Here is a 13,912-nt window from a genome sequence, read left to right on the forward strand (position 1 = left end):
TTGTAGATCAAATGCAAGAGGAGCCTTATATAAATGCAATTACTACATTCACTTGGCACAGATGTGGCTGCTTTCTAAATTAGAGATGAGAAGTTCACGGCTCTTTCTTATTTCAGAATTTTGCTGGTGCAAAATTAACATTAAAAAAACCTGAGCAAATTTGAGAGCTCATATAAAGCAATTTTTAAAGATTATTAAAAAATGATTATTATTTCCTAACATTCCGTAACTCAACCAGATTGTTCCTATATGTAGTGTATGCTAAGTGGCAAAATTCTTGCCCGAACTGAAAAAATGCATATGATATCTACACAACCCTTAAGGCTGTTGGACATAACACACTCTTATTACATGTCTGTGCTATCAGTTCGATTCTGCCTCAGGTTCTTTTTGAAACCTGTCCAGTTGGACAAATGTTTTCCAATAGACTTGCCTTTATTACTCTTTGAATTTTGTATCATCACATAGATTAGATATTAATTTGCATCCAAATTTGGTGGTTTCATCACTAATATAATCTGATATTTGTCTGAATCCTCCCACTTTGGGGCCTGTGTGGTTCATCCAGCACATTTTACTCAGATAAACCTAATAAAAGAGTTAAGATTTTAAAAAATTTGCAGTTTATGCAAGATGCATAATTCACATCAAACTTTGGGAGTAGAAGAACAATATTTTCAAGAGGTATCTTCACTAGAATATTAACAACACAAGGTCAAAGCTGACATGTGTAATAACTGAGGGTTAAATTGAGCTGGAACATTCTGTGTTTATTTTGGATGTAGGTCTATACATATTTGAAATATTCATCAATAAGTACTAAACTGTGAGTGCATCTGAAAGCAGGAATTTAATGTAAAGTAAGTAGTCATTTATGAGTTATTTTACATAATTTGTCCTAACATAATAAGTTGCTCAGAGACAACTTATATAGCCCTATAAGAACTGATTTCGACACCTCTGGTTTAGTAATTATGTGCAATTTGGCATTTTCGATTGCTGTAGCGCCCCCTATTGGGGTCAGTCTTTGCCAGTGTCTCCCCAAATTGTGACCTATCTGGCCCGGTTCTGGTCAGGTTTCAAGTCCTTACGGTTTGGTCTGCATAATAATAATAATTATTATGATTATATTTATTATAATAATCCTTACAATTACAATAGGGTTTCAGTAGTTTTTACAATAGGGTTTTCTTGAACCCCTAAATGACATCTGGAAGAGAAAAAAAAAAAAAAACATACCTTAACCAACCTACTACATTAGCATGCCAAACAAAAACATCCATACACAGGGGACAGCACCTAAATATTTCTTCATAATATTTAAGATAATATTTATAATGGGGTAAGTGTTTCATAATATATATCTAAGGGATTGTTCTTTTTAAAGAAAATTCATTTTAGAAGTGAGTCTAATTCAGTTTTAAGAAGGATAAAAGATGGGCTAAGAATTACTTATGAAAACACATATAGAACAAAAAACTGTTAATAAAGATTTCAAAAGGAGTTTACTTTTAATATCATTATAATGAAAATAAAAAAAATTAATCTAAAAAAAATGTGTAGCATCAGCGGCATCAAATATAAAAGAGCCAATCTTGGAATAAAAATTGTTTGGCTATAGGACATCTCTTTGTAAGTACATTAGGAAGTTTATTTATGTTCGTGACCTATAGACGGCGTTGTTGTACAGTACTAGGCGGACATGACATCATAACCAACGCATTTGACTTTTCTTGGATCTAAGCGCGGTCTATTGGATTTTATTAGAAATATTGTTTTTCTTGCAGGTTAGGTAATATACCCCAAAACTAATCTGGCGTGTTTAATATATTTTCAAGTGAACATGAAACCGACTAAGCGTTAGTTCTCTTACAGAGCAAAAAAATATGTACAGGCTACACAGTTAGCTGATAGTGGAGCTAGCTGGCTAACCTATAAGCGGTAATATTGCAGAAAATGTATATTTAGGCAAACTAAAATGTTATGTTTAAGGTAGACTGATAGTGATTAGTTAAGCAAGCCTGAAATACGCTAGTTTTCATTGGTAACGTTGACTGGCACTGGAATGCTAGAAGTAACGTTACCTCTCTAAGTTAGTGATGCTGAATGGTTTGAAATGTGAGTGGATTATTAATGTCTTTAATTACAGGTTTGGCGTTGACTTGTGGTCGTTTATCAAGTTTTCATGGCTGCACCTGCCCTGCAACAGCCCAGTTATCTTCTGGTTAGTTCTAGATTCAGCTGTTCATATATTAGGTTTAGCTACTTGAGTTCATTTCTCTTTCTAACCGTTGTGTCTTTATGCCTGCAGGCCAATTTAAAGGCAGACTGGACCATTAAACCTCTTCATCAAAGATGTCACGAGTTGAGCAAAATTATAGAGGATTACCCTGCAAAGGTACGGTTCTCTGATTTAATACATGCAAGAAAATTGAAATACTTTATTAGTACATCTATGATTAATGTTATTATTTACAGTGCTGTGAATGACTTTACAGTCTATTGTGGAGGATCCATTAAGGTTTTATAACATACTTATTTTTGCACACAACACAGGCTGCTTTTTATTAGATTCATCTGAGAAATCTGTTGAGGCAACTGAGACGTTGCACATGTTTTTAGAGATTGTGCCTAGCAGATGACAATGCCTTTAATCTCTAAAAACATGTGCAATGTCGCAGTTGCCTCAACGGATTTCTAAACCTCATTCATGTAGACAGCTGATGTCCTGCTGGCGCCACTTTCCCTTCACCCTGACTCAACTCTGCTGTCTAAATGAATGATGTTTATTTAGTGCTGAAGATTCATTTGAGCGTTTGTGCAGGCGCCAAATGCCTGTTCTCTCTTGCTTCATTTGTTGGCTAAGCCACTTATGAGGCCTATGTTTACTTGGATTGCTTAGAGAATGGCATGCATGTGCCCCTAATCTTTGAAAAATCTGGTTTGTGTTTATATGATATTAGGAAATGCATGCAATCTTTCCCTGGTTGGTGGAGAGTGTGTTCGGGAGCCTGGATGGAATTCTTATTGGCTGGAACCTGCGCTATCTGCAGGCTCGCATGACAGAGTACAACATCGCCATGGACTTCCTGGACCCAAGGTTCTTTTTATTTGTGTTATTCGGTATTCTTGTATTTGTATGTGTGACTAGTGTTACTGCTGTTTTTCAGAGTACAGGTCAGAGTAGAATTCTGATATGTCAGAATCAAGCTCTTCACAGAGCTAAAACAGTGATCACGCCGCTGTGGGAAACAAACGTATCCATCAAGTTCCACGTTCTTCTCTTTTCACTCTGATGTTATATAGGCTATCCAGCCTAGATACTAAACTTATAATCATGGCGCCCTATATATGAAAACAGTTCAAAAATAGACCATTCATTGAAGGTACGGCTTATAATCTGGTGCGCCTTATAGTGCGGAAAATACTGTAACGGCTGCTGAAAATTCAGCTTTGCAATCACAGGAATAAATTACATTTAAAATCCAAATTATATCATGATCGAGATATTTAAATTGTAGTGATATTTCACAATCTTCCTGACCCAAACTTTTGAATGGTGGTGTGTAGACATTGCTCTGTTGTAATCAAATTGTAAATATTTATTCAACAGTGGTCCTATGATGAAATTGGTGTACAAACTACAAGCTGAGGAATACAAGTATGAGTTTCCAGTCAGTTATCTTCCAGTAAGTGTATTCATTTAGGTTTTTGGTGCATCATCCCCGATGAATTTCAAAGTGGAAACGGCATTATTAACCGTGTCTACATTAATTTGTATTTCGTATGCACAGGGTCCTGTAAAGTCATCCATTCAGGCTGGGGTTCTGCCAGACTGCCCTCTGTTTCACAATAAAATCCAGTTCCCCATGTCAGGCCTTCTATTACTCAGTACGTCTTGGCTCTTTTTCACACCAACTTTTATGTTAATTCTATAAATTGTATTATATAGCTTATCATAGCTGTTACAAGGCTGTTTCATCACGTTCTTTCTCTCACATAGATATGTTTTTAATCCTTCGCAGATCCTTTTGAATATTATATGTTCAGCTTTGCCTACAGTCTCATTGCACCAAAGGTAAAGCGCTTCTGCTGTCATTTTGCTTGATTTGATTATGACTTGATTTTCACACCCTGATGGTTATTTAACAGGATCCTAGGATTTTTTTTTGGCTCATTATAAGTTCATTTAAATGTTGTTTAATAACCTTTTCAGAACTACCCTCCAGGGCAGCATGGGAGTTGCTCAGATAGCGCATACTTTGTGCTTGTCAACACCTATCTCAAGTACTTTCTCCCTACAGAGGGCAATGTGCCTCCATCACCCTTCTCAGACCCCAGGGGAACCGTGGCTTCTCCTGCTCCAAGGTATCATGGTGTCATTTAAAAGAGCCTTTTCTCAGCAAGTAAGCTCCAGTTTTATATGCTTTTATATTCTCCCTGTTCCAGGTCTCCCAGTGTGCCTTATGTTGGATATAGTGGGCACAGCACCAGTTTGTTGAAGCGTCATATTACACATCAGCCCTCAGTTAACGCTGACCCTGCCGCACAAGAGATCTGGAGGTCAGAGACGCTTCTGCAGGTAGGAACAGATGTTAATTATTCTTCATTGTCATTTCTGATGTTTACTTCATGTTTGGGCATGAACTTCATGGTTGTGTGTGTTTCTAAAGGTGTTTGTGGAGATGTGGCTCCATCACTATTCTCTGGAGATGTACCAGAAGCTGCAGTCTCCTCAGGTGAAGGTAAGAATGTGATACGGGCCTTCAGACCTACACACTCCCTTCCTCCTCTGTGCACGGCTGGCTGGCTGGCTCCAACCCTTCACCCCTGCACTGCATAGGGACTGCTGCACGACACCCACCCTGACTTATGCACTTCCTCTCGCTCTGTGAATGAAACACACACATGCTTTAACAAATATACCCTTCGTCATTCATATCTAGAGTGTCAATATTAGCATTTTTGTGTTAAGCTTTTTTAATGATGGGAATTGAAAATATTCGAATTACATTTTTGGATTATGCTAATATAGCTGGCCTCAATGCATGGCTAACAGATACAGTCTAAAAACCAGAAAGTTTTGCACTTTAAAGCTGGGACTGAATCTGAACTAGTCCTCCACATTTCCATAAATGTGTTACTGCTAGTGCTGTTACACTGCTAATGTTCAGTATTTGACTTAAAATTAATATAATTTTTTTTATCATCACATTTTAAGCTATTATTGTTTAAATCAACGTGAACTAAATAACGTAACTATTTTAGTCATCTTAAAATTATTGTTCATATAAAATATATGTATATAAAATAAAGTCAGTCATTGCAGTTGTCCCAGCTTATTTCATTCTTTGACAAATTTATTAGTTGCAAAATTTACAAGCAAACTTAATTTTCTTGTGCAATATATAAAATATATACGTCATCATATATATATATACTATGAACAGATTGGTTAAAGTTTATAATGCAATATATACACTTCTGCTTCCCTTCTTAAGGAAATACCTGAAAAATCAAGGTTTTACGTATTTATTTTTTTTTAATATATATATTACCTTATTATGAATATAATTTTGGTAGTTTTCTAACTAATCCAGTTATCAGCTTTATTTCAGATTGTGCAAGCTCTTGATTTTAAGAGTGATTGAACGTTAATGTCTTCTGTAGCTGGTTGTGGGTACTTCATCATCCTCTCAATCCAGCACTAATGCATTTGAACCATATTGCTGGTGTATTTCATGTGATTTTAGTCATCTCGAAGTTTACTGAGGCCCCCTAGTGGTTTCAGACCTCTGCAGTTGATAACTGTTTGTGTAGAACATGAATTTCCCCAGAAATTTAATTTCCTCTGTGCTCAAGGACTCAGTTAAAATCAACCCAATGTCATTTGATTGCTGAACACAGCTTTTAGATTCATATTTGCTTTGTTCTCTGTTGTTTGATGATTTGGGAGGAATAAGCATAGTACACACTGGGCATGTGATTGAAGTGGATGAGTTATTGCTTAATCTTTGAGTCTGCATGACGCAGCCCACTGGCTCCTCGATATGTCTTCTGTCTTTGTTCCTTGGCTGTGGGGTGTATGTAAGGTTTTGGTGTGTCTGGCTTCCACTTCTGTTTCCCTGTCCGTGTGTTATTTACAGTCAGTATATCAGTGCAAGTCTCCCTCCAGTCAGCCCAGAGCATATTAAGTCTGGCATCATTTATTTAACATCTGTGTGGTGGAGATTATGAACTGGAAGTCACCAGTTTACTGAGAATTATAGAAATGGTTCACCCAGGAAATAAAAATTCAATCATTATTCAATCACCCTCTAAAGTTATTCCAAAGCTTTATGCTGTTATTTTACTTCAACACCAAAAGAAAAAAACGTTTTACTTTTTAATTTTCACACACACACGCACAGTAGATCATTTTTGGTGGGTGAACTGTTAAATTCTAGGGATGAAAAAAAAAACATTTGCATGGATTAAAATTATTAATCAAAAATCTATTATTTGTCTGAAGAGTAAATTGGTGACTAGTATCAGTGTGTTTCATGATGAAAACTTTAAAGATGCAGTCTCTCCTTTTCTGCTTTCATAAGCTCCATTTGGTTTTATTTGAAATCATAGAGATTAGATGAAATTGCAAAGCCGAAGGTAATATCGTTTATCAAACAGACTTGAGAGTCAAGAGCCAGAATACAAATTACGTTCCTTGTTTGCCTTGACTACATTTACCAGGCTTCCTGAGGCAATCAATTCTACAGTTATCTGTAGTTTATACTCTATTTAGCGAATTTGTTTTGCTCTAGAAAATGTCAGTAACAGAAAAGCAAGTAGACACCATTTTATCTGTAATTTTTAAGAATATTTCCTTTGGTGATATTTCAGTTAAAAAAATCAAATCACATCATTTAGCAATTGTTGCGAAAAGGACAACTGCATCATCTTCATGTTCATTGCATTCCTCTTTTGTGGTCAATATCGATTTGTCTCTTTCTTTGATTTTGTACACCCCCATTTCTGTCCTGATGTCCAACTACTTTTCTTGGATTGCACTCTGTCCTTTTTTCCTTTCTATTCTCATGTTCACTGGCCTGCTCCTCTCCCCTTCTCTTCCTTTCCTTCCCCCACTGTGTTCCTCTATTCCCTCTCCCCACCCCTCCCCTCCACCCGTTTGTGATGGGTCCTTCAGCTGGCGTTGTTGCAGTACCGCCTCAGTATGTCCAGCATGCTGTGCCAACCCCCCGCCCCACCAGGCTCTGGGACCCTCCACACATACCAAGTACTTTTACCTTTTCATTCAGTTCCACGGGCTTCCTGGAGGTAACCTAAGACTAGATAGGAGTTAGACTAGGGGTTGATTTTAACATGAATGGTTTAGGCCAGTCTTAAGTTGGGAGATTTGGTCTGATTGTAATGTGTGATTGAATTAATCTAACTAATAAGTTTTGTGATTTACTAAATTATTAGAATATATTGTGGTGTTGAGAGCTTGTGAGAAATGTTTTTTTATTTTTATGCATGTCTTTTTATGTATCCATCTTTATCTTTTTGGGTTGTTTGTTCTTGTGCAAACACTACTACACTACACAGAATATCCAGACCAAATTGCTCAGACATCTTTGGTTTTATTGTTTCAAAAAATACAGTATTGTTCAAAATAATAGCAGTACAATGTGACTAACCAGAATAATCAAGGTTTTTCGTATATTTTTTTATTGTTACGTGGCAAACAAGTTACCAGTAGGTTCAGTAGATTGTCAGAAAACAAATGAGACCCAGCATTCATGATATGCACGCTCTTAAGGCTGTGCAATTGGGCAATTACCGGTAGTTGAATTAGTTGAAAGGGGTGTGTTCAAAAAAATAGCAGTGTGGCATTCAATCACTGAGGTCATCAATTTTGTGAAGAAACAGGTGTGAATCAGGTGGCCCCTATTTAAGGATGAAGCCAACACTTGTTGAACATGCATTTGAAAGCTGAGGAAAATGGGTCGTTCAAGACATTGTTCAGAAGAACAGCGTACTTTGATTAAAAAGTTGATTAGAGAGGGGAAAACCTATAAAGAGGTGCAAAAAATGATAGGCTGTTCAGCAAAGTCCCTCTGTTAAAAAAAAGGCATGTGCAGAAGAGGTTACAATTTGCCAAAGAACACATCAACTGGCCTAAAGAGAAATGGAGGAACATTTTGTGGACTGATGAGAGTAAAATTGTTCTTTTTGGGTCCAAGGGCCACAGGCAGTTTGTGAGACGACCCCCAAACTCTGAATTCAAGCCACAGTACACAGTGAAGACAGTGAAGCATGGAGGTGCAAGCATCATGATATGGGCATGTTTCTCCTACTATGGTGTTGGGCCTATTTATTGCATACCAGGGATCATGGATCAGTTTGCATATGTTAAAATACTTGAAGAGGTCATGTTGCCCTATGCTGAAGAGGACATGCCCTTGAAATGGTTGTTTCAACAAGACAATGACCCAAAACACACTAGTAAACGGGCAAAGTCTTGGTTCCAAACCAACAAAATTAATGTTATGGAGTGGCCAGCCCAATCTCCAGACCTTAATCCAATTGAGAACTTGTGGGGTGATATCAAAAATGCTGTTTCTGAAGCAAAACCAAGAAATGTGAATGAATTGTGGAATGTTGTTAAAGAATCATGGAGTGGAATAACAGCTGAGAGGTGCTACAAGTTGGTTGACTCCATGCCACACAGATGTCAAGCAGTTTTAAAAAACTGTGGTCGTACAACTAAATATTAGTTTAGTGATTCACAGGATTGCTAAATCCCAGAAAAAAAAATGTTTGTACAAAATAGTTTTGAGTTTGTACAGTCAAAGGTAGACACTGCTATTTTTTTGAACACACCCCTTTCAACTAATTGCCCAATTGCACAGCCTTAAGAGTGTGCATATCATGAATGCTGGGTCTTGTTTGTTTTCTGACAATCTACTGAACCTACTGGTAACTTGTTTGCCACGTAGCAATAAAAAATATACTAAAAACCTTGATTATGCTGGTTAGTCACATTGTACTGCTATTATTTTGAACAAAACTGTACCTTGTTTCAACTATATAAATGAAACCCCATGTAAGATGGTTTTGATAATGTATTACACTGTGGATGCCATGTAATTTAGCGTGGCCACTTCTGTTTTTCTTTTGTGATATTTGTTGTTTATGAAGTTTAAGGACATTGAGAATTACCAGCATTACTCTATAGAAATCAATGGATTTAATCAAGCTCCTTAAATGAACCTCTCTGTTTGTTAATGTCAGACAAACAGGTTAATAACAAGTAGAAATGGAGTCTCCGGTGGTAAAAATCTGACTTGTGTTTGGATGATGTCTTAGGAGCCCTTCATGCCTTCGGAGGAGCACGTCCTTGTTGTGCGTCTCCTGGTCAAGCATCTGCACGCCTTTTCCTGCAGCCTGAAGCAGGAGTCAATCTTCTCCTCAACCTCTGCCCACTCCCACAGCAGTCCTCTGGAAGAGCTCAAGCGGTGGGTTTTTACAGCCTGCAAGCCTCTGTCAACTCATCCAAATAATCAGGCTATAGAACTAAAACATCTGTAAATCTAAGCTGGCCCGTCATAAAGAGGAGCTATTCGCCCTATCATGCGGCAGGGACTTGATTGAGCTGTCTTCTGTTTTACTGCTCTGTCAATAAACCTCCACTCTCTGTCTTCCTTAGTGTGGTGGTACAGAGGTTTGTTCAGCAAAAGCTATATGTCTTCCTACAACACTGCTTTGGTCACTGGCCTTTGGACGCCTCATTCAGAGCGGTAAATGTGCACAATCATGTTTGGAGCCTACTTTTATACATTTTCATTAAACATTATGTGATGTTTAAAACATAGTGAGAGCTATGATGCTAAGTGGATGTATTTAAATAATGTGCATGTTTTGTTGTTTAGGTATTAGAGACGTGGCTTAGTTACATCCAGCCCTGGAGATACACTGGAGAAAAAAACAATACCCAAGCAGATGGACAGAATAGAAGTGTTCCCGATAAATGGTAGTTTATACATTGGGTGCTTATTAAAAGATTACATACACTGCTGTTCAAAAGTTTGGGTTTGGTTAAATATATATCGAAATTAATACTTCTATTCATCAAGGATGCATTAAATTGATCAAAAGTGTTTACTGTGCTGTATTGATCAAATAAATTCAGCCTTGGTTAACATAAAAATAAAACCTTTTTTCATACATTTGAATGGATAGTGTACATCAAATGTTGTTTCAGAGAGTGCACTGAACGGCTCTGGCAGTTTGTAACATTCAGATCATTACTTAAAAGCTGGGTCTCTGTTATTTACAGGGCTTCATTTGTGCAGGAGAATCTGCTTATGTACACAAAGCTTTTCCAGGGCTTCTTGAATCGAGCCATGCGCACAGACTTGGTCAATGCCAAAAATGCCCTGATGGTCTTTAGGGTCGCCAAAGTCTTTGTTCAACCAAACCTGTCAGAGATGATCCAGAAGGGTATGTGAGAGAGATTTTACTATGATATGAGATATTGCTTTACTATGAGCAAATCATTGAGAATTTGTACCTCCAGCTGAGCAGTTGTTCTTGGAGCCAGAGCATGCCATCCTGCAGCGACAGAACCGTGTCTTCCTGACACCTTCACATGGTGGCAGCTTCCTTTCTTCCCGCCAGCCAATGGGGACAGACAGCGTCTTCAAAGTCAAAAGTCATGTTTACAGCCTAGAAGGGCAGGACTGCCAGTACAACCTGATGTTTGGTCCTGATCTGCGGAAGAATGTAAGCTGACATTTAATGCTAAAATCAATGTTGGATGCATGTGATGAGCAGTCATGTGATCATGAATGGTCGTAACACAGATAAGGATATTATAGACCATGATTCTGTCAATTCCAGGTGCTAAAGCTCATCCAGATTATCGCCCAAGCCCGACAGACGGCTAAACGGATATCAGATCATTCCACGGAAATGGCTGCAAACAACTCTTTTCTCTCATGGTTTAGCGTTGGCTCCTCGGATCAGAACAACACCTTTAACGGAGGAGAGATGGATGATATGGGAGAGGGTGTGAAGAAAACTCATGAGTTCTTGGACAAAGCACTGGACTACCTCTGTCAGATATTCCGGGTCAGTCTATAACGGCTTTTATTTAAGATGTGTGTCATAAGCTACCGTTCAAGTTTGGGGTCAGGTTAAAATTTTTGAAAATGTTTTTGAAAGCTGCAATTATTTGATCAAAAATACAAAACAGAAAGTAATACAATAAAAATATAAATATATATAAATAATTCTGTATTTTAATATATTTTAAAATGTAATTCCTATTATGTTTTCTTTCAGATCTCAGTATTTGAATGGTTTAGTTTAGTTTATTAGTTTATAATAATGTGGACAGTCTCCTTTCATAAAAAGAGCAGCTTTAGCCTCAAAGGCTAATTTCCAGCTGTAGTTGTTAATAGGCACACAGCAAGTAAATATATTACAATTATATTCATATTTACAGCATAGCTAGACAAGGAGTTAGACATGCAAGCAAAGTGGCACATAATTAAAATAAGCATAGATAAGCAAGCACAAAGTTTTTTTTTATAAAGAGTTGCTAATGGCTTTAGCAATGAGCTATGAATTTGTCCCCAGCTTGGTAATGTGTGTATTTATATACATAGTTCACTCCTTTAACTTTAATTTAGTTTCATATGTTGTATAGTTGAATGCAGGGCAGCTGTCTCAGATGATGGTCAATGTGGCATCTGTAGACGATGAAGGGGCATCCAAACAACTGCCAGACTGCATCCCGAGTGAAAATGGGCTTTTATTAACAGACCTGGGCAGGTTGCAGGTGAGTTTTAGTTTGGCCATCTTCTTCAACATTCATTTTGACATTCATAGCAATTTTACTACAAATTTAATTTCATATTTTACAGATCATCAATGGTCTTCGCAGATTTGAAATCGAATATCAAGGAGATCCAGAGCTTCAGCCTATCAGGAGCTATGAAAATGCTTTTTTGGTTCGACTGATGTTCCAGATCTCATCCTTTATTAATGCGAGAGTAAGAATATTGCTTATCCTAGAGTTTCATCCAAAGTGAAACTTTATTATGGTTATTAATGTATGTGTTGATGCAGCAATGATGCACATGCGTTTCACTTTAATGTGACCGTATTGGCTGTGTCCTATAGTTTGGAGAACACATGGAGACGCTGTGTTCTCGACAGGACCTCCTGGGCAGAATAGGACGACACTACCTGAGCAGATGCTCAAAAGTAGCAGAGCAATGGCGGAAGAGTCCAGTGACACGGCAGATGAGGGAACGTCCTCAGCGAGCCCGTCTCAGCCTGAGGGTGTTGGCCAGCTATCGCACCCTCCTCATCCTCCTCCTGCTCTACATGCTGTTAGCACTACTCTCATTCGGTGTTCTCTCCAGCACTGGACTCATTCTCGTTGTCAGCTTTCTATATGAGCTCCTGTTGAACTTTCTTCATGAAAAACTAAAGATGCCATAAATTAAAATTCATGATGCCATTTTAATTTATATATATATAATTTTTTTTATGTTAATACTAAACTTCTAGCAACCTGTTCTCAAAGGTGAATGCATGAAGGTTTTTTTATAAACAGTATTTGCACTGCAAGTGTATTGGTACATTTAATGACACATTGAACAGGGAATGTCATGTCTAATGTACAGTGTTTTTTTAATCTATGAGTGGTGCTTAATCCAGCTTTTCAGACATTAAATTCATTTATAATGGTATATTTTTTTTGCCAATGTAACACTCCGAACAGTACAATGTCTGTACTTAACTCATTAAAAGGACATCATGTCTAATATGTGTACTGGATTTAGTTTAGTTATAGAAACACTGATGTGTATCAGATCTGCAGGTAATTTTACACTGAATTGTTGAATTGAGTTAAATCTGTTATATCCCAGCAGTATTCGAGGTAGTAGTGCTGTTACCATAGCAGCCACTACAATATTAAAAGTTCCGGTGGGAGAAGAGGAGCGGACAACATTGTAAACAAATCCGCTCTCTCCATTAATAAATACGCGTGACAAGGTTGCAAGTTTTGAGCGTGGTAGTGATACATCATCCGCGCGAGTACAAGCATGTGACGTCATCAGTGTGGGAAACGAGGGAAGAGAAATGGGTGCGCGCGTCGCTTCACTGCAGGGGAATATTGACTTCTTACAAAAGCAGCATAGAGAAACTCTGGAGAAATTACACGGGCAAATAGATCGTTTAAAACGGGAAAATAAAGGTACATTTATGTAACGTTACATTTCTTTCTACATGTTACAGAAATAATGTTTGTGCCTTTTAATGAACGACACAAATGGGATCATTAGTCTGCTTCTATTATATATAGACGAGTGTGCAACTATTATATATTTTATTGTATTTTATAGATAGTATTTGTCCATGCACTTACAACAAACTTTTCATTCTTTTTGCATTTTATTGAAAATGTGTTAAGATTAATAACACTTCCCGTTTTGCTGGAAGTTAGGGAAATAGTTCAGCCCATTCAGTTATCATTTACTCAAGTCATGTTGTTAAAACCTGTTAGCGGAATGACTTTCACTGTAAGGGAAGTTGCTATGAGACTGAGGCTGTAATTATCTCTTTTCTTTTTCTGCGAAAGGAAGTCAACAACACGAGGGTGAGTAAATGATGACAGAACGTGTATTTTCAGGTTTATTGAGGTCGGGTGTATCAGAGCGGATACTGTAGTGCAGGTTGCCTGGTGACGTCGAGTTGCAGAATGAGGAACATGAAAGAATGGCGTTTGAAACCTTTGTGGGTGGCATAGTATCAGATTACACTCACAAACGTTTTTGGTCTTTTGTTTCTGTCAATGTTTAATCATTTGCGATATTTTACCGTTCATATACTGTTTTCTGTTGGACAAAAACATTTT

General features: G+C 37.6%; 2 protein-coding genes across 5 annotated transcripts in view; both read left to right on the forward strand.

Moving 5' to 3' along the window:
- The window catches only part of LOC127942070 (60S ribosomal protein L17), a 184,241-nt gene that overhangs the window by 116,088 nt on the left and 54,241 nt on the right, over positions 1 to 13,912 (forward strand). The gene's annotated exons all lie outside the window — the stretch shown is intronic.
- LOC127942064 (sphingomyelin phosphodiesterase 4) lies at positions 1,659 to 12,818 on the forward strand. Of its 3 annotated transcripts, none has more exons than XM_052537607.1 (20): positions 1,659 to 1,787; positions 2,150 to 2,224; positions 2,312 to 2,398; positions 2,964 to 3,100; positions 3,614 to 3,689; positions 3,795 to 3,891; positions 4,026 to 4,078; positions 4,217 to 4,368; positions 4,450 to 4,582; positions 4,674 to 4,745; positions 7,184 to 7,273; positions 9,349 to 9,497; positions 9,689 to 9,779; positions 9,912 to 10,012; positions 10,319 to 10,482; positions 10,559 to 10,764; positions 10,882 to 11,112; positions 11,693 to 11,824; positions 11,910 to 12,038; positions 12,169 to 12,818. In XM_052537607.1, the coding sequence occupies exons 2-20, from the start codon at positions 2,186 to 2,188 to the stop codon at positions 12,490 to 12,492; spliced, it is 2,463 nt and encodes an 820-aa protein (XP_052393567.1). In that variant the 5' UTR covers positions 1,659 to 1,787; positions 2,150 to 2,185; the 3' UTR covers positions 12,493 to 12,818. The 3 variants fall into 3 exon arrangements, with proteins under 3 accessions (XP_052393567.1, XP_052393569.1, XP_052393568.1); XM_052537608.1 differs by having other exon boundaries at positions 1,705 to 1,792; XM_052537609.1 differs by lacking the exon at positions 7,184 to 7,273.

This window comes from Carassius gibelio, chromosome A21 (assembly GCF_023724105.1).
Source record: "Carassius gibelio isolate Cgi1373 ecotype wild population from Czech Republic chromosome A21, carGib1.2-hapl.c, whole genome shotgun sequence".
In the NCBI taxonomy this organism is placed as follows: Eukaryota; Metazoa; Chordata; class Actinopteri; order Cypriniformes; family Cyprinidae; genus Carassius; species Carassius gibelio.

Excerpts from the sequence above, each read along its gene's own strand:
- LOC127942064 (XM_052537607.1), top strand. The coding sequence starts at position 2,186 with ATGGCTGCACCTGCCCTGCAACAGCCCAGTTATCTTCTG. Across the intron at positions 2,225-2,311 it reads AACAGCCCAGTTATCTTCTG|GCCAATTTAAAGGCAGACTG; the intron begins GTTAGTTCTAGA and ends TTATGCCTGCAG. Across the intron at positions 10,483-10,558 it reads GTCAGAGATGATCCAGAAGG|CTGAGCAGTTGTTCTTGGAG; the intron begins GTATGTGAGAGA and ends TTGTACCTCCAG.